Below are 26,523 nucleotides of genomic sequence, written 5' to 3' on the forward strand. Positions count from 1 at the left end.
AGTAGCACTTGTTTTGTTTCTGTCCTGCAGCTCTAAAGATCAGGACAGAGGTTTAACATCAGACACAATTTATTTTAGTCGACTCTGACGTCAAGAGAATACACGTTTCATTCAACAAGCAAGAAAGTAAGTTATTTATAACCCTCAGCATCTCCAGGTTGTGATCCTTGAGTGCGCAGTGAAAGGAATACTCCCCATTGGACTGATGTAGTGTGCCTCCATAACAAAAGCCACACAGCTTATGTGCTATGGTGCCAGAGAGGCACGGCACTCTGTAACCTAAAGGACGCGTCGATGGGAATGGTCACGGCCGAAAAATAGGGATATTGCGAAGAACTGCAACAAACTTTCTTTTAAATCATTACTTTTCCCCAATATCTTCCGTTTTCTAACAAAGCACCGGGTACTTTGAACATGGAAAATCTCTTCTGTGACCAGGTAAGCCAATAAGCAGACACTCAATTCTTCTGTGAAAGTGTTTAAATATAAAATTATAGAAAAAGGCTAATTAATGCAACTTTATGTCGCTATCTGGCGTCACTGGTAGAGGAGTCAGGTAAAATAGATTAACCTTATATTATACACAGCATCAGACTTACAGCTAGTGTTAACAAATCATATTTACCTTGAAAATAAAAATGTCAAATGCAGAATTTAACGGAGAATTTGACGATCAACATAACAATTTGTATTGGAGCGCGTCTCTTTCGCCAAGTTATTTAGAATGAGAACCATGGACAGCGACTCTTGCAGCTCACAGTGTGCCGTCATTTAATATCTCCAGTTTAAACAGATGTTTGTGTCGCTTTTTTTTTTTTTTAAATGTAGATATAACATACTGCGTAGACACGTTTTTTCTTTTCCCATAAAAAGATAGATGAACCTGGCTGGCGTTTTGCGCTCCTGTAGTGGACGGTAGAGGCTTTTGTTGTTCCATAAATATAAACGGGAAAGACTCGCAAGCTGCTGTTTCTACAGAGATGAAGATATCAACTTTGATTTTGATATCCAAATAACACCGTCTGATCATTCTTCAACAGTGTGACTCTAACAGGTGTTGTAATGCTGTCTTCTACAGGGACATGATTTTAGGGCATGTGCATGAGCAGTTTAGGGAAGCAATGTTTGGTATGTATCGCTTCCATCTAAATTATTAAATAAATAATTAACTACCATTATCCGAGATCTGTATTGGTAAGTTATATTTATATTATGCATGTTGTAACAGACTGCCACCTGCTGGCAGTTATAATGTAGAAAAACATTAGGCAAATAAACAAAATGAGTCTTAATTGAAAGATTTTGCAGTGTAAGCTGAACTAATTCCACAATTTGTTCAAAGGGCTGTGAGCTGTAAATTGAATAGAGAAGATCTGTGATTGGCTGGGAAATGGCAGATATTCTGGAGCTGCGGACAGATGGAAACTCCCTCCTGAAAGCAGTATGGCTCAAACGCTTGAGACTCACCAGGCTCCTATTGGAAGGAGGTGCATACATCAACGAGAGCAATGAACGCGGAGAGACGCCACTCATGGTGGCCTGCATGTCCACACACACTGACCAGCAGAGTGTAAGCAAGTCAAAGCTCGTGAAGTATTTGCTGGACAACCAGGCAGACCCCAACATACAGGACAAAGCAGGTCGGACAGCTCTGATGCACGCCTGCATCCACAAGGCCGGACATGAAGTGGTGGATCACCTGCTGAGCAACGGTGCTGATCCCAGTCTGGAGGACAGGAGTGGGGCCTCAGCACTGGTCTACGCTATCAACGCAGATGATAAAGAGACACTAAAATTACTCCTGGATGCGTGCAAAGCTAAAGGCAAGGAGGTAATCATAATCACCACAGACAAGTCCCGATCTGGCACTAAAACTACCAAACAGTATCTAAATGTCCCCCCATCTCCAGAGCTGATCGAGAGGTCTTCCTCGGCGTACTGCACCTCTCCCTCTGATATTAACGTTACTGCATCTCCCACACCTGAGCAAGAGCAATCAAACACAGTCTTCAGTTTCCAGACGAAGCTAAAAACTTCTAGTGCAGCTGCAAAGCTTGCCAACGGGCCGACGTCTCCAACACGCCGGCCAGCAAACCCCAAACGTGCACGCTTGCCTCAGCTGAAGCGGCTGCAGTCAGAGCCTTGGGGGCTGATTGCTCCCTCTGTCCTGGCTGCAGCTGCCGCCCATGAGGAGAGTAAGAAAGCTAGCTCTGATGAGGATGTGGTCGCAGGGGTAAACGGACTCTGTCTGAGTAAGAGGTCATCTTTATCTCGACAGAACAGTGTGGATGGGAAGGATAGCTTATTCCCACCAGTAAGTGAGCAGCCCTGCAAAATGACAACCTCATTATCAGTTCCTCTAACATCTAAACAGTCATATGAAAGATCTCTAAGCCAGCACCAGCCGCTGGCACGGCGCAGCACTGTGCCCACAGAGCAGGAGAGCAGCTGCGGTGGACCAGCCAGTCTGAGAGACACAATTCACAGGAGACGCTTGGGGAATGATCACTATGACTCAGACTCACAGCTCTATTCAGACTCTGCCATGTTAGACTCTCCTAAAGTCCCTGTGGAGCGTAGGAAACTAAACACCTCTCCACTTGCGATGCTGACCGGTTCCAGAGAATCTCTAGACAGCAATGCCAGCACATCCTCTCCCAGCACAGCACGCAGGCGTGCACCTGGCCTCCTGGAGAGGAGGGGCTCGGGCACACTGCTGCTGGACCACATCTCCCACACCAGGCCTGGCCACCTGCCCCCTCTCAACATCAACCCAAACCCTCCCATTCCTGATATTGGGGCTAGCAACAAGCCCTCCTCCCCTCTGGCCACAGGTATTAGATCTATAGCTCCAGTAGCACCAAACACACCAAAGAGAGGTGGCCTCAAGTCAAAGAAGAAGCTTGTGAGAAGGCACTCTATGCAAGTGGAGCAGATGAAACAGCTTTCTGATTTTGAAGAGGTTGCTCATTAGTTAGTGTTGGCGTTTATGCAGCAAATATTGTGGAAGTAGAAAATGTTAACACCATAAATTGTCAGGAAGTACATCCATAGGTTCAGTTGTGTAGACTCACAGCCATCTAGATGTTGAATAATGTATAATTTATAGATTAAGAAAATAAATATATATATATATTGACACTGAGCAATATAAATAGATGTCCTCCCTGTGTTTCACCCAACCTTAAAGTTTATTATCTCTTGACTTCACAACAGTTTTGAATGTAAATGCCAAGACATGGTACTTTTCCTCTGAACTAGCTCTCTTACATGATCATGTAACGTGTAGGGAACATACAAGATTGATTTGTAGCCAGCAGGCCACTTGGGTGCACTTTGTGCATATGTAATTAGCACCATTAATGGACTTTCTCTGGAAAATGTGATGCACTTGTCTGAGATGTAGCTTCAAGTAAGATGAAATTTGACTGTTTGTAGCAATTTTGTACAAAGTGCCTTTGAGATATAGAAACCTAAAAAAAAGGACAAGCAGATACATTTATTGTATTAAGACTATTTTAATTCATGTTGATGTCACCAACATATGTTATATTTGAATATTGTTGGTCTCACGTGGAACTAAATGAAGACTCTTGATGAATAAACATGATGTGAATGAAACATGATATGCCTTAAGAAACAGGTAAAACAATGGGCTATGTATAACAGCACTTTATTGCCCAGAAGGAATAAAACAGAAAATATCCCTATTAACAGTGTTACAAAAGCTTGTCAAAGCAAATGTAATTCTTATATGATAAATCCCAGTAACACTGAATGACATTTGAGCCCTTCGTCAACACAGACAGTGGTGAAACTTGTCAATCAAAAATGTCATTTCACGCTAATGGCAATCAAAACTAAAGATCACACAGCTTCCATGTAACTTACCTGTGAAGCATTGCTTCTATTTAAGAGAACAAAATTAATTTATTCCATAGTATTTTTGCAAGTAGTTTGTTGTACGTTCCTAATAAATGTCTATTACTTGTGAATTATTTTTGTGTTTCGCTAGTTAACTTGTTTGTCACATTAAGCTGGAGCTCAGCTGCTGGTAGCAACACAGATGCTCATTAGAAAGAGCACCAGTTCTTCCTCAGGCCACCATCCAGGTCACCAACAATCGTCATCATCATCATCAATTCCCCGATGATTATGTCAGACCAACCATAGAGGCACTCAGATCCCACAGCTTCTTGGCAGCTTCATCATCCAGACCCTGAGGGGCTGCTGTTTTAGGGGCACAGTCGCTGTAATCAGTGAAAAATGTAGTGTTAAACACACAACTTGGTCTGTGCCTGCTGTGCAGCCACAGGAACAAGTTAATCCTTCAGAAAAAGGTGGAATAAGAAAGTCAATCACAGGGTAATTTACAATACAGTGATACTGCAAGATAATGATGGTAACTCAGAGGATTCTGTGATATTTTATATCAATTACTGCTGGCAAGATCTTTTTTTTTTTTTTTAACCACAAAAGGAATAAATGAATATTTTGTATTCATTTATTCCATGATGAAGAATTTTTAGTTTCTTAGATCTAAAGACGGCAGACCCTTACAGAAAAAACACTCAATTGATTACATGTGACCACATACACCACATGTATTGTGTAACATGTATTATGCCAATGAAAAACATGTGATTTTGGAACATATGAAGCCCAGATTCCCCTATGAAAAATTTTACACATATTTTCCCCATGTTATCATATGTTGCAACATGTGGTAAATGTCTCATACATGTGTTTCTTGTGGATAACATGGGAAACTTATGGGTTTTGTTTGATAGGGGAGATTAAAATAAATGGGTGCAGAGTATTTGAGCCTCTTTAAATTTACGCAGAGCAGGATGAACACATGCGCAAACACTTAAATGTCAAACATTCAGTAAATGGCTGAACAGCCAGAAAGATCAGAGTTCACAATGTCTGCAGTAATAAAAAGGGAAATACTTCTCATGCAAAGTCAGGATTACCCCAAAAGCCCCAGTTTCACTGAGAGAATTGGTTTGTGGGGATTTTATTAACCATAATTTTGTTTAAAGTCTGGGTATAGGTACTGTATACTACAGCACAAACTCTACTGACATAATTCCTTTCAAATGTGTCATGCATTATGACCTCATCCTGAGCTCCTTTCTTAAAAAGAGCTCTTGTGTCAAAATCTAATTTTGAGTTGCCTTAATACACTTTTTTTTTTTTAAATTCTAAATCAAATCACAAGTATAATACATCAATAATGTAAAAAGGGTCATTTGTCATTGCAAACCAGATACTTATCAACCAATTCTGTATGCCCCCTCACTTCCACAGGGCCTTTGAATCTATTTTAGATAATTGCTTTGGTTTGCCAGCCCACATCTCTACTCACATAAACTTTGTTTTCACCTGCATAGTTTAAAGCAGGCAGCTATTTTCTAAAAAAAAAAAAAAAAAAAAAAAAGCTCTGAAAAATTCACTGTATATGACATGCCCAGCATCCAACGGTTGAAAGACAAAGTTAGCAACTAGCTGGTGGTCACAGTGGAGGATTCATCTAGAAAGGCAGATATGTCTCTCAGGAGCCAGTAGAGAGCAAAAACAGAGTTAAAAGGAGAGTGAATTTTGAACTAATATTCATCAGATGGCCAGGCATAAGACCCCAAATGAATGTTAACGGTGCTTTGTGTCAGCTGGATGTGTTAATGCACATCAGTGCAACGTACCGGAAACTGACTTTATTAAGTGGACTGGACACAACATGACCGATCAACATCAAACGCTGTTTCTTTGACAGTCGTTAGAAAATTCCCTGGTTCTACAATCAGTTATCAGTCAGTGATGACACTGACTTTCTACCCTCATCTTGCCTTACATAAAAATGACTCCAAATAGTCCCATGCAGTGACGTATACAGATTTTGAAACTGGGGTAAAATAAAGCACTGACACTGAATTGATAAAGTACATCTATAGATACCCTTAGTGGCAATATTATAGGCTGCAATGGGAGAGGATAGTTATATTGGTGCACATCCTAAATCAAATTAGACTACTGATGTACGTTGACTGACCTGTAGTAGAGGCCACTCTTATTCTGCAGGTTTTCCTCCACAGCACAGTAGATGGAGGTCTGAGCCCCTTCTGCTGGAGTCTTGATGAGGAACATAAATGGGGTAGAAACAACTCTCTTCCACAGGGGAATCGTGGACCACAAGTGTCGGCCAAGCTCAGTCCAGATTACTCCTGGGTGAAGGCTGTATGTTGTTACCCTGGTACCTGCAAAATAACAAGACATCATGCAATCAAAAAGCCCACAATTTAAGAGTCGACAACATTAATCTGAAAATAGACAAACTTTTAAAAAAAAAAATACTGCATACAGTAACATGTAGTGTGTGATATAAAAAAAAAAAAAAAAAAAAAAAAAAAGATACCTTGCATCCTGTTGGCCAACTCTCTTGTAAAGAGGACATTCGCCAGTTTACTTTGACTATAGCTTTTCCAAGGGTGGTAATCTTTGTCCTGATTTATGTCATTGAAATAGATATAACCTGTGGAGTGAAAGCAGTACATACTTATTCACAGATTTGCTATTTAATATATAATGATACTGAAAGGAAGATATTTCTGAGAGATAAAAAAAAAAAACATAAATAAAACATCTTAAATCTCTTGAAGTGAAATGAGAGAGAGAAAAACTGTACCTCTTTCATGCGCTAAACTGGAGACATTGACAATGCGGCTCGGTGCCGACTTCTTCAGCAGATCCAACAGACAGTTTGTTAAAAGGAAGTGGCCCAGGTGGTTCACGCCAAACTGCATTTCAAAGCCATCTTCAGTCTGCCATTTTGGACAGCTCATAACACCTGAAAGGAAGAATACCAGTGGACATTTGTTTACCTCCTCCCACCTGTTTATGTAAACACCAAACTCTGCCTTAAAGTTGCTGTAATATGATATGTCACACTATCAGTATTCAGATGGGATTTATACGTTCACCTGCATTATTGATGAGAACATCCAGCCGCTCTTCACTTGCCTGGATGTCTTTGGCTAGTTGGCGTACCGACTGTAGAGACGCCAGGTCCAACTTCTTCACAATCACATTGTCATTTCCGCTCCTCCTTCTCACATCTTCTGCAGCTTTGTTTGCTCGGCCCATGTCTCTACAGGCCAGAATTACCCTCGCGCCTGTAACACAGAAGACAAATTGTAAAAGTTTGATCAAAAATTTGATCGTAAAATCTAATATATAAAACCAGGTAAATCACCAACCTCTTCTAGCCAAGTCAACAGCTGTTTCTTTGCCAATCCCAGTGTTGCCTCCAGTGATCAAGACGGTCTTTCCATCCAACCGGGCTTTGCTGTGACAAACACCACCTGCCATCCATTTCTTCACACCAAAAAGTCCAAGTCCTGTAAAAATGTCCGCATGGTGACAGTCTGCTAATCAGATTCCCCTCCACCTCGCACAGAACTTAGAAACCCGTGCACAGCTTCTGCAGATTGTTTCGTACCAAACTATTGCACATCCTCCAAATCCCAAAGATTTCAAATTAATATAACACAAAAAAAGCTTTAAGCATATCAGATTAATTAGAAATTATATGACTACTTGATTAATAAATCAATGACCAGATTATTTAAGTCATTTTTAAAGTGAAATCTTTGCTGGATCCGCCGTATATATCACCGCCGTGTATTGAAATGAGCAGCTTTGTCTGTTTCGGGTCTATCTTTGGGTTTTTGACTGTCTGGCAAAAATATGTTTTACAACATTTTTAAAAAGAGTTTAAAGAATTGATCGAAATTTGATCATATTGTGATCCGACACTAGTTGTCATCTTAGATTTTGGGTGTCATAATCTTAAATGATTGTATAATTGTTGTCTGCATTACAGAAAAGTGATGTCTATTTCTAAACTTACCAGACTGTTCCAGCTGTTGTATTATTGGCCTTTAACCATTTAGTCATTATATCCACATTACTGATGATTATTTCTGCAAAATTTCATGACGTAAATATTCTCTGAAATCACCAATAGTTATCCCACAATATTTTTGCAATATCAATATCGAGCTATTTGGTAAAAAAAATATTGTGATATTTGATTTTGTCTATAGCATCCAGCCCCAATAGTAAGTATTTCAGTTGCACCTGAGGTCTGCAGTTACAAGAACAAAAACAATTTGTACTGGTTTTGTATTTAAAAAAATTGTTTTTTTTTTTTTTTACAAATTCCCATTAACCATATTGTTACTTTGATATTAAAAATTATTAACATTTGAATTAGCATACACGCCCATTTAATCCTGTAAACTGTCACAGTGTATGTATTAGCTCCGTCCATATAATAAAACATCACAGACAGTCACATATAATCAGTTTTTAGAGTGCAGGTGAGAGAGTGAAAACACACCGGACGATAAGAATCACTTGCTTTCCCCCTCTTCTCTAAATAAAGTGCCTCTGTGTCAGGTCAGTACATGAATTACCTGTTACTGTGACCACTGCAATAGTTTTAGGATAGTGGGAAACAAACGAGCTTGCAGCCGAGAAGATCCGCATTGCCATTGCCATTATAAAGCGTTCTCTGTTAAAGTCCGTTTGCAGCGTCTCCAGTGTATTTCTATTCAGCCACGTCCTCTCCCGCTTTGGATGCACAAATCACTACAAACTAACATCAACAAATGTCCTCAGTAAAAGCCGCATTACATTGCAGCTAAATAACAACTTCCACCCGGAAGTACCGCCTGCCGTCACCGTCAGAAGAATCCCATTGGTTCCTCGTATTAATGAGCGTCTACATATTTGCAAGCAATTTATCAATCAGCAGCTTTTGAAAGCACATATTTTTTACGAACTTACTTTTGCCAACTTTTTATTTTTCATTGAAGGAATAGTTGAATTTATCAAAGACATTAAAAAAGTAAACTTAAAATCAAAATGGGCATTCTGAATAAAAGCAACAACAAAAAAAAGAAGCAAAAGGTGTCAATTGATGTTGCTGTTCACTGAATTGCACATTTACGTTGGAGATTACAGTAAGCAGCTTCTATATATATATATATATATATATATATTTATTTTATTTTTTTTAAATTTTTACAGAGGTACCAGGCACACAGTATCTTCAACTCAACCACTGTAAGTACTCCTCATTTATTCTGTCAGGATAGACACATTATTGTGCATTGTCAGCTTCTGCTGTGGCTCAATATGTTTTGCTTATTATATGTACTTCAATATGGTTTATAGTATGTTCACGTTTGTGTTTCCTCTGGCTTCAAGACAAATTTCTCTGTTGATGATAAAGTTAAAGTTGAAGTGACAGTTTGAATTTTGCATGCATTTTATTTGACTGAATATATTTTTATAAAATGTTATTATATACCACAAATCATCACGTCGCCTCAAAGGCTTTGCACTAAAATGAAATGAAAAGAATTCTCACACATTGTCCAGCAGAGGTCACTGCAGGCTCGTCAACGCTGCTTCAGTGCCTCCTGAATGACACCAGTAGATGGAGCACATACATCACATCAGGCCCCAGACTTTATTTTTTATTTTTTTTATATCAGCAATTACCAGTTCAGAACACTTTTTTTTTTAATGTTATACAAAGTCCTTTAGAATCAAATGATATCCGAAACTCCCACGAGCACATTAAGATGTGTCTCTGCTCTTGAATGAGCAGACAAAAGAAGAAACCCACCAGCAGCACCAAGATGACAGTAATAATAGCATCAGCCTACACCCTCAAATCTAAATTAAAGCCTGATCAGAGCTGCAGCTCAGAGACTCACTCTTGAAATGAAACACTTAGTTCTTTGTTTATTGGTGAGAGAAAAGTTTCACTGTCAGATCTGTAAGTAAGTCAGGCCTTTCTCTGAACTTTAAACCACAATGGATAAACTTCATGACTCAGGGCGGGGACTATATTCAGAGATTTGACCTTGAAGTTTACAAGGTGACATCTAAGAGTGACTGTTCTCACCGTGGAGAGTTTCCGAGTGTCTGAGGCGGTGGCCAGCATGTAGACATGTCTACATACCAACAGTTCAAAAGTCGCTGAAGAAAGTCGGAGGATTATGTAACAGCCACTGTCCACCGCATGACCGCAATAACCGCAGTCCTCGTTACAATCTGTTATTACATATGCAGGACAAAACTGTGTATTTCAGGGACAAAAGCCGCCGACCCTCATTGACCTTCTTTATAATGTTATAAACACAAATTGAGGACTGTTATTTTTCATGCCGCTCAGCTCAGGACACAGTGTCAAGTCTGCATTTTTGCTCTGTCTTTCTAGTATTTGTATCCCTGCAGCCTCCTTTTTCTCACATGTAAGAGTGCTTCAGAGGTGACCTGGCTGTCTCTTTTTCTGGCTCACCAAGCCCGTCATGTGACTGCGCTGCACACTTCCCAATCTCTCTCCCAGTATGGTAACCTTCCCCTGCTAAATTTAGAGAGCCCTCTGCTGAGACATTTTGGAATGCGTCTATCCTGTACCCATCCTGCAGATAGTTTGGGGATCGCTGTAAATTTCCTCTGTTTTTATCTACCTCAAGATAAAACCATTGTTCTTTGTGATGAAATAACGTGATATTTTTTTCTCCCGACAAATCACTGTAAAAGGCAAATCTGTTGGTCAGCCAGGAACTTGTGTTTTGAGTGTGCTGTGAGTAGATATTCATTTGTTTGAATGGTAATCTCCATATGTAATGATGTTGTACATATATTGATATAAAAGTTAATGCAAACTATATGTTCATATATTTATATTTGTAAGGTTCTGTTTGTTTCTGCATTACCAAATTTTACATATTTTATACGTTTAATAATTTAAAAAAAATTACAGCATGATTATGCGATCGAATAAGTATGTATGACTGTGTGGGCTTGATAATGTGAGGTTACTGCATCAATTTTACACTCTCATTGTGTTCTAAATCATTTCATGTTACAATTTCTCATTATGATTTATTATCATGATTCATATTGTTACATTTTTAACATGTGGACGTACGGTGTTATTTAGTTATTACTATATCATCTTTATTAAGCTACTATTATCAATTTGTTATTATCATATTTGTGTTCATCTTAATGGGTTCTCATCGACTTAATTTTACAAGTGCAATACATTCATAGAGTCACTTGCAGGACTTCATGTCAATCAAATCTATCAAAACTCAAACAAAAGGTAGAAATACAAATTTTGTTTATAATTTGAAAAACCATGCAAGATGTGTGCAACTGACACCTTTAGGCCTCATCACTGTCAGTTTTGATTTTGCTTCACAAATTAATGGCATGCATTTCAAAGGCCTCATTGATCTTGAGGGTCTGGAGAGGCGCAGGTGGTTGAGTACACAGAGTACACATATTGTGAGAAATTATTATCATTTTTAAAAATAGAGCCGTAATACTTTTTTAAGCACTAAATTATAGGAGTGGAGAGCATCTAAGCATATTTACGCAACTATTTTCCTTCTGTAAATAAGTTCTTATGCACAATTTTGAATTGCTTGACTTCAGCATTTACATTTGATGCTACTTTATACTTACACTCCACTACATTTCAGATAAGATATTGTACTCTCTACTCCACAACATTAATTTGACATCTTTACTCACTTTTAAGATGAAGATTTGACACAGTGGATATTATAATAAGCTGTTTTAAATCAGGGTTCCAACTTTTTTGTCTTCTGACGTCAAAAAGCAGTGTATAGTCGAAGTCACATATCAGAGTTGTTAACAGCATCATGAAATAGTGATTTTTCTCTAAACTTCTCACAAAGTTTCATCTCAGTAAATGTTCAAATTATTTACATATATAAACAAGAATCAAAGACAAAAGAGAAAAGTCTAAAAGCTGAAAACAGATTTGTGGATCAGAGCTTTGTTATTTATTCTTTCCTCTCCCAGTAATCATCTGATGACCCTTCGGATTTATCTGCTGTAAATGAAATTATTTGTAAAGTGGTTCAAACTAGCTCCACCTGCAGCAGCTACAACAGTAACATGGTGTTTACACAGGGATGCGTCAGTATTCATAATTGAGTGATGTCATACGTAATAATATATCAGTTAGAGGCACCAAACCGGTACTTTCACTACTACTTTCACTGAATTTTGCTGCTAATACTTCTGTGCTTTTACTTTCATGCAGGACTTTAAATTGTAAGTATTTTTATACTGCTGTTGTGCTATACTTTTACTTAAGTAAACAATCTCAATACTTCTTCCACCTCTGTTAAATTGAGTGTCACTAACATACAGACACCGGCGACACCCAGCCTGTGATTACATCTAACTTCTTTGTCTCTAGGAGGAGCTTTTCAAAGCCTTAGAAAATAACCCAGATGACATTGTCAGGGTTTTTAATGGCTTCCAGGCACAAAGCCTGCTTTAAACTCATGGTCATTCACCTGGCAGGGATAGACGACTAGGTTACATGACTGGAAACGTGTGATCTAGTGTTTTTTATTTTATTTTTTATTTTTATTTTTTTTTTGGGGGGGGGGGGGGGTTGACCTGAACCTGCTCAAGGTCACAATTATTCATTGTACACCTATAGTTGTTTTTTTTTGTTGCGGAGAACTATTTTCAAACATGTTGAGGAAGTGCGTCAGGTTTCCACAAGCGGGTGGTTAAAGCATTATACATCTGATGTATAACCGCGTGTGATGGCAGCCGGTGACCTTCCCCGCGGATCGCCCCGTCGTGAAAGCAAGAGTTCACCCTGTTCTTATAAAGTTGCTCAGACAGTAAAAAAAACGAGGCTGCGATGAGAGCAAATAGGTGTTTGGTGTCGGTCCCTCCTCTCCGCCCTGCACGACTCTGACGTAGCGCGCTCAGCGTCTCCCGCCGGGGAGGGGAAGAGGAAGAGGAAGAGGAAGAGGAGGAGGAGGAGGAGGAGGAGGAGGAGGAGGGGGGGGTCGGGGGGGAGGCGGTGCTGACGACTATATCGCAGAGAGCCACGGAGCACTTGCCCCCCCCCCAACCCCCCTCCTCTCTCTTTGCTCTTGAGTTTCCGTCGGGTGTTTTAACCGCAAAGCGATTCGGGTCGGGGGAAGACATGGCTGGATACTTGAAAGTCCTGAGCTCTCTTTCGAGGTCTTCTGGCGCAGCTTTTTCCAGAAACCCCGCCGTCCTTGCGCCGGCTGCAAACCTCCAGAGTTTGCAACAAAGAAACTGTGAGTGTGGAGAGATAATAACCGGTGTCATCCCCGGCATCTTTATGTCAACCGTAACCGTGTTAAGATGGCGTTTGTATGTTTTTTGTTGTTGTTGTTGTTGTTGTTTAATTAAATGTACCTCAATTTGCATTTGGTAAGTAAATACCAACCAACCTGCTTTGAAGCCGGCGGCGCCGAGCGAAGCGCAAGCGACGCTAGCCAGCTTTGCGTGTGATGCTAGCCAGCGGGGGATGCTGCTAAAATATATATATATATATATATTTAATGCTTCTCCCGAGTTTAGCGGCGAAGATGCTGCAAAAATGGCTGTTTTATGACCGGCCGAGTGGAGGTCGCTTTAAATCATAATTAGGCCGTGAACGTCGAGATAGACCCGGGGGGGCCGGTTAGCCTCGTCTTTGTCTCCCTCCATCCAAACTTTGAGGCGCAGCCGACGACAACGTGAAGATACGATGTTGTAATAATGAATGGACTTGAAAGTCTGACGAGACAGCTGATTTAACAGCCCGGGGGTGGAGGGGGGGTGTCCACCGAGCTTCTCCTTGAAAGACTAAATCAAACCCAGGACGGAAATAGCGGGACACAAAACTGGCAACAAATGAATCAAATTCTTCTTCCGTTTTTTATTTATTTTTTATTTTTTAAAACCTGTCTTCGCGGAAATTGTATTGCTCGTCATTGAGGGAGAACAGACAACCCTTTTTTTTTAAAATTTTTAATTTTATTTATTTATTTATTTTTTATATCTCACAAAATCGACCCAACATACTTCGTCTGAGTGCAAATTGATGTCTTGCTCTCGAGTCGTCCTGTTATTAGTGCGACGGGGGAAAAGTTTCCCCAAGGTCAGCCAAGCGCATACGAGTCTCGGTTATGGAGAGCAATGGCTGCCGGTGCTCTGTCCTACATACCGTTTCCCATCTGGGTTACATCCATGCTACAGCTGCTGCTGCACAGCTGACCTCATCTGACCCTGTCATTCACAATGTAAAACTCGGTTTATGATGGCTTTTAACGTTAGATTTTTTTTTTATTTTTTTTTGAACCAGTGCCAGAGAGCAGCCTCCATGTTTCTTTTTTTTTTCTTCTTCTTCTTTTTTTTTGTGTGTGATGCTGAGCAGGGATCTAAATTTATACCCTGAGCCCTGCAGACATCCCAAATTGCATACTGCTGGAATTAGACACCACTCTTGCATCGGGGTCTGGAAATGCACCAAAATGCTGCAAACCAAACTAGCAAGACCTGATGGGCTCCTGTTTATAAAACAGTGGCTTCACTGAAGGGCACTTTGACTCGGGTGTGATTTTAATCACCGTGTCATTTGAGCTTCTTGTTGTACTCAGCTGATGCTGGTTAATGATCATGGTAGCCCAGGAATGTCTCGCGTAGATGAAACGAAGCAACGGTCTGCAAATACCTGAAAATAATTGCAGGTGTGTCGGCCTGAGATTGTTTGATTGCAGTCACATGTTGCATTATCTTTGGTTTCTGCTATTGGATGCAGTTTAAAATGTCACAGTGCGTTTTAAAGGATGTCTCACAAAGACAAGGTGTAATGCCTCCCATGAGTCTCCAAATCTGAACTTGTAGACTTTGCAGTCACTATGGTTTCCTTTTGTGTCTGTGATTGTGACTCAGTAACTATGGTTACTTGCCCACACTTCTGTTTATCCTGTAAATGACCTTTCATGGTAACGGTTAACACTATGGTGGCTAAAGGCTTGTCTCTGTGTTGAAAGTTAACCAGAGGGGACATGTAATCCATGGTTATTCCGGCCATCTTGTTAAGGCACACATTGTTTTATATCATCTTTGACTGCTTGCCCTTAATGTGTTTTGCACAAGTCATGTTAAGCACCTCGCAGTTAAGTTTTAAAGTCAGTTGTTAGTACCTTGTGCTACACGCGGTGTATTTAAAACCCCCAAATACTCAGTTGGCCCTGCAGGCTGGGTAATATTATTAGTCTTGTTTACTTATTCTTTCATTAAATGTTTCCTGATTTATTTAGTTATTTTTCTCCACAATTTAAAGATTTTGTATTGCATGTAGGCAAATTCATGCCCACTTGCTTTTAATCAAGTCCACATTTAAGATATAAAACTGATTTTGTGCGCCGAAAACCATATTTTGCAATTGGAATGCAATCGGCACATTTTTTTTTTTTTTAACAGTGAACCCTTCTCAAAAGCAGAAAGTAATTATTCCAAACATTATTTTTGAAAGGACATAGAAATGAAATGTATGCCCACGTGCAGTGTTTAAGATTGTTGTACATGTCTACCCATGCCTGGCATTGTCTCACTACTAGGAGAACAAATCCTGCAGACCTATCCTCAGCTCATGCAAAAATGATGTGGCAGGCAGGCCCTCATGACTGTTCTTCAGCTCGCCCCTTCAGCGGCCAGCTTGTTGATACACTCGGATGTTGCGTAACCCGCTCGGCGCTCCTCCTGCGCTCCCCTCCCCATTCATTGTGATTTCAGAATCCTGTTTATGCAGATTTGGGTTAGATTAGTCCGAAAGGATGCCGGACAGTAGCTGCTAATGACTTACCCATGATGCACTGCAATAGAGACTCGGCTGTTGCACAGGGAGATGGACAAGGACAAAGTCTGTTATGAAAATTTCATAAATATCTAGTTCACCTTGTTGTGAGGTGCTTCATTTTTTTTTTCCTGATCCTAACACATAATCATTCATAATTCTGCTGCCAGTATTTGTTATCAACAGTATAAATATTAATATTAGCTATACTGCTTTCCAATAGCTGATATCAAGTAAACTTTTTGATAGCTTCCCCCCCCCCCCTTTCTATTCTTAGTACATAGTGATGATGAATAGAGCTTCAAGTAATGGTTATTTTATTTACCATTTCAGTCTCAATTGATTGTTTGGTTTATAAAATGGTGAAAATATCAGTTACTAATTACTGTAGTAATTAAGCCTTCACATTGCTCATTTGTGTAGGAAACGGGCTGTACCCCCAAAATATTCAGTTTAATGTCAGATTTCACAAAGAAAAGCTGCACACCGTTACAATTGATATGGACTAATTGTCATTTGTTTTATAAAAAAAATCACCTGAATGATTTATCAATGATTAAAATGGATTGTTTATTTTGCTGTCGATAGACTGATCGGTCAACTGTCTCAGCTGTAGTTACAGAATTGCCATAAAAGGAATCGTCAGCATGGGACAACAATGTTGGCAGTTTCACTGTTCAAGTGATTCTGTCTGTGGGCTCGAACACTTGACCTTCTTCCTGAGAGGCAGCAGTGCTAACCGCTGCTCCACCAATCTTCCCAGGACTTAGACAGTATTATGACAAATCTTTGGCTCAGTGCAACCTATAACTCCACCGTCCACAAATATTTATTCAAATGCGACCAAAATTGCCGCAGACGTTCTTTGGATAGTAGATATACGTGTTTTCAAGAGGGTCTGCAGTGATATTAAATATCTTCTTGTAATGTGTAGTGTTATGCAAAACCTTTTCAATTTCTCCAAACGTTTCAACATCACTAAAAGTTGAATCACCATCAACAGACCAAGGTGGAATCTGAACCATTAATAGCAACCTTGGTGAAGTAGACTCTTTTACCTGTTGAGTTAACCAGCCTGTCGGTTGAGTCACTGGAAAACTCTGAGTGAACTCCGTGAAACTCATTCTTCAGCGCTGCAGATAGTCCAGCGGTCCACGACACCACTTCAGAGCCTGAAATGACCTCATGAGGACAGGGGTTTGAGCCCCGCACGAGGTAATCCACACAGTTCACGGAGGGCGATTCCCTCTAAGGGTAAGCCGCACGGTTTCGGGTTTGCGTGGTAAATGCAGTCATACTAATACCAAACCAAACGTCAACAATATAATACAAAATGAAAACCTAATACAAAAACTCTAATAATAATCAATAACAGAAAAATAAAGGGTGTATCTTAATCTTCTCAGATTTTTGCCCAAACTAACACAAATTTTATCCCCCAAAATTCCATTAATACATTTTAATGGAACAGTATGACTTTTTTTTTTTCCATATTTGGGACGACGTGCTCTTGTATGACACAGTGGTTAGAGCAGTTTCCTCAGTGAGAAGGCAAAAAAAAAAAAAAAGGCATGCATTTCAGTTCAGAAAAAGGTCATACTCCAAAAAGAGATTAAAAAAAAAAAAAAAAAAGCATACTGTAGCATGTTGTCCAAAAAGTGACCTGAAAGTAATTATAGTATATTCTATATAGTATAGCCAGGGCGATGCGGCTAAGTTTGATGTTTCGCCGTGACACAGGAAGTTGATGTTTAAGGTCAAACGATTCTCCAAACCTCACGAGACTTTTGCACATCCGTCAGGCACCAACTTTCACGAGCATTTGAAGATGTTAAAGCAATTGTTTTAAAGCAGAATAAGGAACGAGATCGAGAAAAAAAATTGAAACCGCAAGCGGGAATATGCGGACCCTCGCGTGCTGCACGTCGGGGAGCCGGACCTACTGGATACCCGACGTGCAGAACGCGAGGGCTCGCATATCACTGCTTGCAGTTTTAATTTTCTTTTGTCATGTGATGTACTTTCCCAACATAACATTCCCCATGCAATGCCCGAGTCATTACTGCTCTGTAGTTTAAGAGGTTTATGATGCCAGGCTTATGATAGAGCACCAATAATACCTAGTTAGGAAAATGTTCAGAAATACTGTTGGGTTTTCACACTGCTGTCACAGATTTAGCCTTTTTTTTTTTTTTTTTTTTTTTTTCTGTCTTTATTATGGTATTGCGTAACATAATTGTACCACAGAGGTCACGACTGTCTCTCCTTTCAGGATATTTTTAGTACACGGTCACCATGCATCTGTAGTCAGCAGGGCTCGTGTCATGTTTGCAGCATGGGACAAGTGCAGCGGCTGTTTTGACAGATGCTACCAAGACTTCATAATCTCAGTTTCTTCAAATTCTCTCAAACGCTCATAGATTTTTTTTTTTTTTTTTTATTAATTTTTTTTAATTAAGTTCACCTATAAGATCTTGTACCTCGGACACTAATGGTTGCGTAACATTTCCCCAGGACACCTTGTGTTTACTTGCATTACTCTGAGAAGGCTTTGGTAGCAGTGGGGGAGCGGTAACTTTGCTGGGAAATCTGGGAGTCGCTTGATCCTCTGCTCCTCCCCTTGTACTCTTCTATTCACTGAAATGATCCTGCTGGCAGGACTCTCGCATACTGAGCAGATATGATTAGAGATACTAATCCACGCTGATGCAAAGTAAAGACGTTAAGAGACTTTCTTAAGAAGTCAAAGTTGGCATTAAAAATGAAGCACAATCTCTTATTTAAGTTTAATGTGTTTAAAAACATGAGAATTTTTTTTTAAATTTTAAGCTTGAAATAGTGTGTTGTGAAATACTCTTTATCCTATCATTAGCATTATGGTAAATGGAGTAACACCGATAATAATTTTCGCAAAAATGTAGTTGTAGGCACTGAATTGGGATTTTCTGTTTGGTCAAGTGAGCTGCAACTACTGATTTAAAAGTACAATGTTGAGTTTTTGGCAACTGGTATTGTGTCGGAGGAAGCACATCCTGATTCATTTGTGTGCACATGATTTACAAGGCCAGATTCAGGGTATTCTGGTAATCAGCCATCTAGAGCAGTAATATGTGGGAAAAAAATAAGAGTGAGGTGTGAAGAAAATGCAAAAAAGTATGTTGGCTGTGAAACTAAATGGAAAAAAATTATTGTTGGCAATTAAGTTTTAAAATCCTCACATTTTAATCTTGGTATTTTACTGAACTGATTTAGTATTAAAATGGTTCATTAACTTTTGCTCAGTTAGCTAATTATGTTAGCACCAGATAAAATGCTTAAATGATTGATATGATAGTAATGGCGAGAGGTCCAGAGTGGAGCTGAAACAAGTAGTCGATTGAATAATTAGTCACTCTACAGAAAATCACTTGGCAGTTTGTTTTCAAGCAGAGATTTTAATTTTCTTGGTCTAGTGTTAAAAATATGTGTGTTTGTTTCTTTTTAACAGTAAACTAAATATCTTTTGTCGTGTAAACAGTTGGTTTCTTTGGGAAGTTGGAAAATTATGACGTTGAACAGGCTAAACTTTATTAGATCCCCCCCCCCCCTCCCTCCATCCCTCCAATCAGTGTAGTTTCCCGTCTTCATGACCCTTGTATTTGTACGATTAACAGATGCCGACAAACGCATCAAAGTGGCCCAGCCGGTGGTGGAGATGGACGGAGACGAGATGACCCGGATCATCTGGGAGTTCATCAAAGAGAAGGTGATAAAGTGGGGTCCAGATGTGGAAGGGTAAATGCACAAACGCTGGCGTGAGTCTCCGAGGGAGGGAAAAGCCCACGCTGTCTGGCTCGCCTATTTTTATACAGGGACTGACACGTGAATGTGTGGGATGGGTTATGTGGAGGATTATGTATGGATGTGGATGTGGGGGGGAGGGGCATTTGCGATGTTTCATTCAGACACTGGCTGATTTGCCTCCAGTGAGAACAGATTGCTATTGGCTTAGGAAGAAAAACAGCAACGCACGTGGTTCAGTTCCCTGAACGTTTTCTGACACCGATGATGTCTTGTATTGACCTGAGAAGTCATCCCAGAATGCATTGCATTTAAAAAAAAAAATAAATAATAACGTTTTCTATACGGCAAAAATATGTCCCTCTGTAGTTGGACGAAGTTGTGCATGCTGACTCTTGTTTTTGTTTCTGGTTCTTTCAGCTCATTCTGTCCAACGTTGATGTTGAGCTGAAGTACTACGACCTGGGTCTGCCATACCGTGACCAGACTAATGACCAGGTCACCATCGACTCTGCTCTGGCTACTAAGAAGTACCATGTGGCTGTTAAGTGTGCCACCATCACACCTGACGAAGCCAGAGTGGAAGGTCTTTAACAGAATTCTATTTTCTGAACAGTTTAGACTCGCCCATACCCTTTAATCCCAGGAGGTTTTTAATGAGTATTACACAATTGTGTATTTTCTTTCAGCAGATGCCAAGATTTATAGCCGGCTGAACTGATTGAACTTTATATAAAGCTGCAACTGAGGCTTCCAGTAGCCTGATGGCTGAGGCTCATATTCGTATTACTGTAATGTCTGTAGTTCAATTCCTGGCATTGGGACCTTGTTGCAAGTTGTACCCCTCCCTTTCTAATAATAATAATGTTGATCAACTTTATTTGTATAGCACCTTTCATACAAGAAATGCAGCTCAAAGTGCTTTACAGCGAGACAATTACTTGCAGTGTTTCACATAAAGAAATGAGATGCATAAGAACAGATAAAATGCATCAAATTAAACACAAATAGAGTTAAAAATCTATTTTTTTTAAACCCGGGTGTTCAAAAACATTTGACTCTCGGTGCACATAAAGATGACGTGACGACTGAGTTGTTTGTAGGTCTGCGGTCTTTGTCCATGTAATCCTATATTTTGGCGTTTTTACATTTTAGAGTTTAGCCTGAAGAAGATGTGGAAGAGCCCCAACGGAACCATCAGGAACATCCTGGGGGGCACCGTCTTCCGTGAGCCAATCACATGCCAGAACATTCCCAGGCTGGTTCCAGGCTGGACGCAGCCCATCACCATCGGCAGACACGCCTTTGGTGATCAGGCAAGTCTCGCGTTAATGCTACAGAAGACGATGATGATGATGATGATGATGTACAGATTACAGTAATATTTCTTTCACCTTTTGGTTGTGAAGTGGCAACAAACCAGGCAGTTTCAATTGGTGAAAATGAGACTCTGTGTGTTTCTTTTACAGTACAGAGCAACAGACTTTGTTGTGGACCAGCCCGGCAAATTTAAGATGATCTTCTCACCTGCTGATGGCAGTGCAGGCAAGGAATGGGAGGTCTATGACTTCCCTGCAGGCGGCTGTGGGATGGGCATGTACAACACAGACGAGGTGAGCAAACACTTCTACTCATAGGATAGGAATGTTGATATTGTATATTAACGTTATAGTCAACAAATACCATTAAAGAGACTAGCAGCAACAGTGGTCTGCCTCTTAGTGCAGTTCCTACCGAAGGAAGGAAGTTCAAGAAGAGCATTTGTTGGCATTTTCCTCCACTGGTGAATATGTACAGCAGCAGTTCCATGTCGTGTGCAATGAACTCAAAATAAACTACAGTTCCCATATTCATCATAAAAAATGGACCAAATGCAACAGTGCAACAATTCAATTTGATCTACATAGCGGAAAATCACAACACGAGATTTTTCAGGGCACTTAACAGAACCAAACAACATTATAGAGGAAAAACCCAAACAATTCAACAATTCCCACGCGAGCGACAGCTGGGAAGAAAAACCTCCGACAGAACAAGACTCGGGAGGTGAGCGGCCATCTGCCTTGACTGGTTAGGGTGAGGGGAGAGAGAGAGAGGAAAGAACAGCATAGTAATCGATGACTGGTTGTAATATAAATGCGTCGAAAGTGAACGAGAGAAGAGAAGAGCTCATGGGAGGTCCCTCAGCAGCCTTGGCCTATAACAGCATGACTAAGGCATCGTTCAGGGTCACTCGAAGCAGTTCCACCTGCAAACATTATCAAAAAGGAATGTATTCATCCTAAAAGTAATATAACGGAGTGACTCATTGATCAACAGTTAAAGATTATGTGGCATTTAAGCTTTAATTAATCAATCGTCCTCTAAAAATCTTATGAGTGCCATTGTGTCCTAAAATTAGCTCTCTGGACAAGAGATGTTGATTACATAAATAAGATAACGGTCAGATTGAAATTTGTTCGTTAAAAAAGTGTTGTAGGTGTAAGCTTTAGATATTTTTTTTTTTTTTTGTTCTTTAAGAAATATTCTTTCAGCACAGAGAGCTCCATAAAATTTGCTTAAGTCTCGCTGTTGGTTCCAATTTCTGCCTCCGTCGGGATTATACGGATACATCTCCCTCATATTACTGTGAGATTACAATACCTAAACTTTAGACTTCACGAAACGCGACTGCTGTTCATTTAGCCTCGGGTGCTTTGTAAAATTGACACAGCAGCCATTACAGTAGACTAACCTCTTTTCAACCCGCTTTGCTACTGTTTTGTTTGCCTCCATCGGGATCTGTTTGATTTAACAACATCAGAGGTCACTAGATGACTTTCAACTTGACAAGGGGAAGGTTGTTAACTCCTATACTACAGATAAGACCCACATGAACTGTTTGTTTCTCTTCTCCCTTCATCAGTCTATTTCAGGCTTTGCGCACAGTTGCTTCCAGTACGCCATCGCCAAGAAATGGCCTCTTTACTTGAGCACAAAGAACACCATCCTGAAAGCTTATGATGGAAGATTCAAAGACATCTTCGAGGAAATCTTTCAAAAGTGAGTGTCCTCTATCGTTGTGCTCAGTGTTTCTGTTTCTCTGCGCGCATGTTTTTCTTTAAACCCCCTATTTGCTCGACGTGATTGGTAAAATGGAACGCAGTAAAATCTCAAAACCAGAAGATGTATTTCATTTATATGCAAATATTGCGACTGAAATGTTGAACATAAAATGCAGAACAACATAAAGAAGCTTTAGTTGATGATGTTGGTTGTGCCTCCCACAGGAACTACAAGCCTCAGTTTGACAAACTGAAGATCTGGTATGAGCACAGGCTTATTGATGATATGGTCGCCCAAGTGCTGAAGTCTTCTGGAGCCTTTGTGTGGGCTTGCAAGAACTACGACGGAGATGTTCAGTCTGATATCCTTGCACAGGGTGAGAATTTAGTAAAATAACACTTCTGCCTCTTCTTTGGAAACTAGGTTGTTATGAAATACTGAAACCTGTAAGCAATGTGAGGGTGCTTGCCAGATTTCTGACAGATGTGGGTTGCGTTAAAGAAGGATTTTGTGTTTGTTGTTTCAGGCTTTGGCTCACTGGGACTCATGACATCAGTCCTCGTGTGTCCTGACGGCAAGACTATTGAGGCCGAGGCAGCCCACGGCACTGTGACCAGGCACTATCGCGAGCACCAGAAGGTTAGTAGCTGTCAGTCCTGCAAGCTCTGTATCGGAAAATATTTCAACAGGGAAAGTGAAACTGAATGTGTGGGGCCGAATTATTTTCTTGCAAACAGACTGTGTAATCTGTGGAGCTGTACTGCCATCGTGTGGTGAAGGTTGAGAACAACAATTTAGCATATATCCTTAGTTCTAATGCACGTTAGTCTGAGAAGGAAAACTTGCCTGGAGGTTAAATAGGGTAATGTTGTCCTCAATTCTTGCGATTCAGGGACGGCCAACCAGCACCAACCCCATTGCCAGTATTTTTGCCTGGACCAGAGGCCTGGAGCACCGGGGAAAACTCGACGGCAATCCCGACCTGATCAAGTAAGAGACGTCTTGATTTTTCAGGAAACATACTAACTTTAACGTCAAAAAAACAAACAAAACTGTCTTTGTTTCTCTGCAGGTTCTCACAGACTCTGGAGAGGGTGTGTGTCGAGACCGTTGAGAGTGGCACTATGACCAAGGACCTCGCAGGCTGCATCCATGGCTTGCCCAAGTAAGTTTATTGCCAAGTTTACAATGTAGTTGTTGACGCACGACTATGATGAACCGTCAATTTCCGTTTTAAAAGGTGAACTTGGTTTTTGCTACTTTTAGCAGTTTTGTTTATTTGTTTATTGATATGAAAAGGGATTAGACCTACGACACGGCGTTCTCCTTCAGCGCGTCCACGGCTCTTTATATGTTCAGTTTGAATGGCATCGTCAGTGCTTCAAATCGCAGGCGTAAATGTCTTTCCTGCATGCTTACATAAGCAAGTTTTACCTGGGAGGCTTCTGGAGGTGTAAGACGGGGTTTGGCCACAGAGACGACTAAAAATAAAGAGTGAACCGTGCTTCGTATCTGTGGGACAACACAACTAAATTAGGTAGAATAAAAAAAAACAGGAAGGGAAAAATGGTGGAAGCGAGGCTCCTGCTTGTACATGACTCAAATGTATGGGGAAAATATGTGCTGGGTTTAGATTTTAAAGAATTAGGAAGTCATTTAGAAAACGTTGCGGGTCCAGTGTATCCTTAATACACAAGAGGTAAATACGATTCTAAGTGGAGTGAAGACAATTACTTGATCAAATAGTTGATTAACAGAAAAATAATCTGAAACTATTTTAGTGATCATCATCTTGGGCAACATGGCCCTAAAAATGATCACGATATTTCAGGGCTTTTGTGCACTAACAATATTCTTGACAATATAAAAAAGGACTGAAAAATCTTTTTGTCAGGATTTTAAAAAAACATAGACTTGCTACAAAATAAGTGAATTAGTTTTACATGTCAGCACACGTATACGGTATTCAGTAAAGATTAAATATGATCCTTCAATAGTTTAGTTTGCAAACAACAGCAGAACCTCGGAGTGAGATTCAGATTCTGCATGAAATGCAGCTGTTAAGCATGTAGAGTCGATGCATAAGCAACACGTGTCATGTTCATCGAAACCGTTACGCATGTCATACCGTTTCGCTGCATAATGTTACGACGTCATTATGTCAACAACTTGGAATATTGCCATCATGACGACATGAATTGTTTGTTTTTTTAATATTCAAAAATGTTATATATATTTACTGTGAGCGACGTGATATGGCCCACCTCTTAATGCCAAACATATCCCAGTTTCAGCATCTCAACTGCGAGGATTCTCTGCTTTTATATCTTCCGGTTTTGGGCTGGCGGTCGGGCAAAACAAAAACTATTTAAAGATGTCATCTCAGCTCTGCGAAATTGGGACATCCATTTCCCGTTGATATTTTGCAAAACAAACAATTTTAGAAAATAATTTGCAGATTAATCAATCATACAAAAACTCATTAGTTGCAGCTTTAATTTGAAGTATGTATCCATTTAGTCTGTGTCGCCTCTTTTGTGTTTTGGGACATTAAGCCTGTAATGGCAGCCAGAAAATAAATAAGATTTGGTACTTTCACTGTCAGATTTCCTCACTTTAGTTTTCAATAAAAAATATTCCTCTGATTAAACCATCTAGTCTTAATCTGAAACATTGACATGAGACGGAGTGTTATTGGCCCTGTTTCTGATATTACCAGCGTGTAACGCAGGTTGGGAACTTAACACCACGCTGGAAACGTGCCCTCATCTTTGCGCATGTTTTCCAGAGATCTACTGCTTTAGCAGGTTATCATAAACATGTAACTGATTTCAAAGATATTCATCCAGGAGATTTTTTTTTTAAAGGATTCTTAAATGAAATCTTAAAAGTGCATTTTTATGAAAAGTGAACTTTTCTGATTTCTAATGAACATGCGCGAATAACAAACTTGTAAAGCATTGCACAATTGTCCATCTACATCAATCTATAAATAAAAGAATTTCTAGACATTTTTAAAAGCCTGTCTTTAAGGATTTTGTTTACCTGTTGGAGGTATGTGTCATCTTGTTTACCGACCTTTTTCTGCACACGTTGGGTGTTTGTATTTGATTATCTATTTGTTGCACTGACTCACCTGTTGGCTTGAACACCAGCTTGCCTTTTTCTTTCAAGCTTTATTATCCATGACGCGTCACATCTGCCAATGGATAGATGTTGTTTTTACTATTTAAGGCTCTATTTTCTAAAAACTAGAGATGCGTAAACATAGAAGAACAACCACCTTTTAAATATCAAAACCCTATTTATCTTGTTTAGTGTGTATATCATGCATCTTGCCTGTTCAAATGTTGAATAATGTTATATTATTGATAACGGTGTTACAAACCAACAAGAGAAATTGAAGCTGAAGACTATTAGTAAAAATAATTATTCTTTGTGTTTTTATGATTTTGTTTCCTGAAGTGTGGTATTGAATTTTCTGCTGTCTTTCCCTTTCAGTGTCAAGTTGAACGAGCACTATGTCAATACTACAGACTTCCTCGACGCCATCAAGACAAATCTGGATAAAGCCCTCGGCAAGTGAAGGACTTGGAAGAAAATAGTCAGCTTGAAGATGCCAATGTCACTCTTCTGTTTTTGTACCTCATTTTTAACTTAAGGTCAATACATCTACCTGCATTTCACCAGAAGGAAAAAAAAGTACTGTCTATAGAATTATGTAGTGTTCTATTAGATCATTAAATGTTTAGGAGTTGTCCTTACACCTGATGCTCCCTTAACTATCTGTCCTGTCAGTCGCAAGGCTATATTTTTGTAATGTGAAGTACTGTATTCAAAACTATGTAATGCCTTGGGCAGGACTGAAACCTGTCAAACATGTTTGCCAATAAATCTCGTTTGACCCACTATCTCGTTCTTTTCTGGTCTTTTTTCTTTTTTTAGGACAAATAATAGAAGCC

The 26,523-nt window shown here is 39.8% G+C and overlaps 3 protein-coding genes across 3 annotated transcripts; 2 read left to right on the forward strand and 1 right to left on the reverse strand.

The window, feature by feature from the left end:
• The first annotated feature begins 107 nt into the window (after positions 1 to 107).
• On the forward strand, positions 108 to 3,564 carry ankrd34c (ankyrin repeat domain 34C). The gene is made up of 2 exons (XM_069708691.1): positions 108 to 438; positions 1,343 to 3,564. Exon 2 carries the CDS (start codon positions 1,391 to 1,393, stop codon positions 2,972 to 2,974), a length of 1,584 nt encoding a protein of 527 aa, XP_069564792.1. The 5' UTR covers positions 108 to 438; positions 1,343 to 1,390; the 3' UTR covers positions 2,975 to 3,564.
• A 93-nt stretch (positions 3,565 to 3,657) lies between these two features.
• On the reverse strand, positions 3,658 to 8,727 carry LOC138626785 (retinol dehydrogenase 13-like). Its single transcript, XM_069708693.1, has 7 exons — positions 8,478 to 8,727; positions 7,257 to 7,397; positions 6,981 to 7,172; positions 6,686 to 6,847; positions 6,416 to 6,532; positions 6,053 to 6,257; positions 3,658 to 4,250 (listed from the first exon to the last, which is right to left on the reverse strand). The coding sequence occupies exons 1-7, from the start codon at positions 8,560 to 8,562 to the stop codon at positions 4,154 to 4,156; spliced, it is 999 nt and encodes a 332-aa protein (XP_069564794.1). The 5' UTR covers positions 8,563 to 8,727; the 3' UTR covers positions 3,658 to 4,153.
• A 4,270-nt stretch (positions 8,728 to 12,997) lies between these two features.
• idh2 (isocitrate dehydrogenase (NADP(+)) 2) lies at positions 12,998 to 26,472 on the forward strand. The gene is made up of 11 exons (XM_069708692.1): positions 12,998 to 13,187; positions 19,390 to 19,481; positions 19,937 to 20,102; positions 20,672 to 20,832; positions 20,986 to 21,129; positions 22,422 to 22,558; positions 22,786 to 22,937; positions 23,088 to 23,200; positions 23,454 to 23,551; positions 23,634 to 23,726; positions 26,063 to 26,472. Exons 1-11 carry the CDS (start codon positions 13,070 to 13,072, stop codon positions 26,145 to 26,147), a joined length of 1,359 nt encoding a protein of 452 aa, XP_069564793.1. The 5' UTR covers positions 12,998 to 13,069; the 3' UTR covers positions 26,148 to 26,472.
• The last annotated feature ends 51 nt before the right edge of the window (positions 26,473 to 26,523 follow it).

The sequence above is a fragment of the Brachyistius frenatus genome, unplaced genomic scaffold (assembly GCF_029030835.1).
Source record: "Brachyistius frenatus isolate BFR_SWC_R1_liver_20210118 unplaced genomic scaffold, ASM2903083v1 Contig_77, whole genome shotgun sequence".
Classification (NCBI taxonomy): Eukaryota; Metazoa; Chordata; class Actinopteri; family Embiotocidae; genus Brachyistius; species Brachyistius frenatus.

Coding starts and splice junctions, on each gene's coding strand:
- ankrd34c (XM_069708691.1), top strand. CDS start 1,391: ATGGCAGATATTCTGGAGCTGCGGACAGATGGAAACTCCCTCCTGAAA.
- idh2 (XM_069708692.1), top strand. CDS start 13,070: ATGGCTGGATACTTGAAAGTCCTGAGCTCTCTTTCGAGGTCTTCTGGC. Junction 21,130..22,421: donor GCATGTACAACACAGACGAG/GTGAGCAAACAC, acceptor TCCCTTCATCAG/TCTATTTCAGGCTTTGCGCA. Junction 22,559..22,785: donor TTCGAGGAAATCTTTCAAAA/GTGAGTGTCCTC, acceptor TGCCTCCCACAG/GAACTACAAGCCTCAGTTTG.
- LOC138626785 (XM_069708693.1), bottom strand. CDS start 8,562: ATGGCAATGGCAATGCGGATCTTCTCGGCTGCAAGCTCGTTTGTTTCC. Junction 7,173..7,256: donor TGTTGACTTGGCTAGAAGAG/GTTGGTGATTTA, acceptor TCTGTGTTACAG/GCGCGAGGGTAATTCTGGCC. Junction 6,848..6,980: donor TGTTCTCATCAATAATGCAG/GTGAACGTATAA, acceptor TCTTCCTTTCAG/GTGTTATGAGCTGTCCAAAA.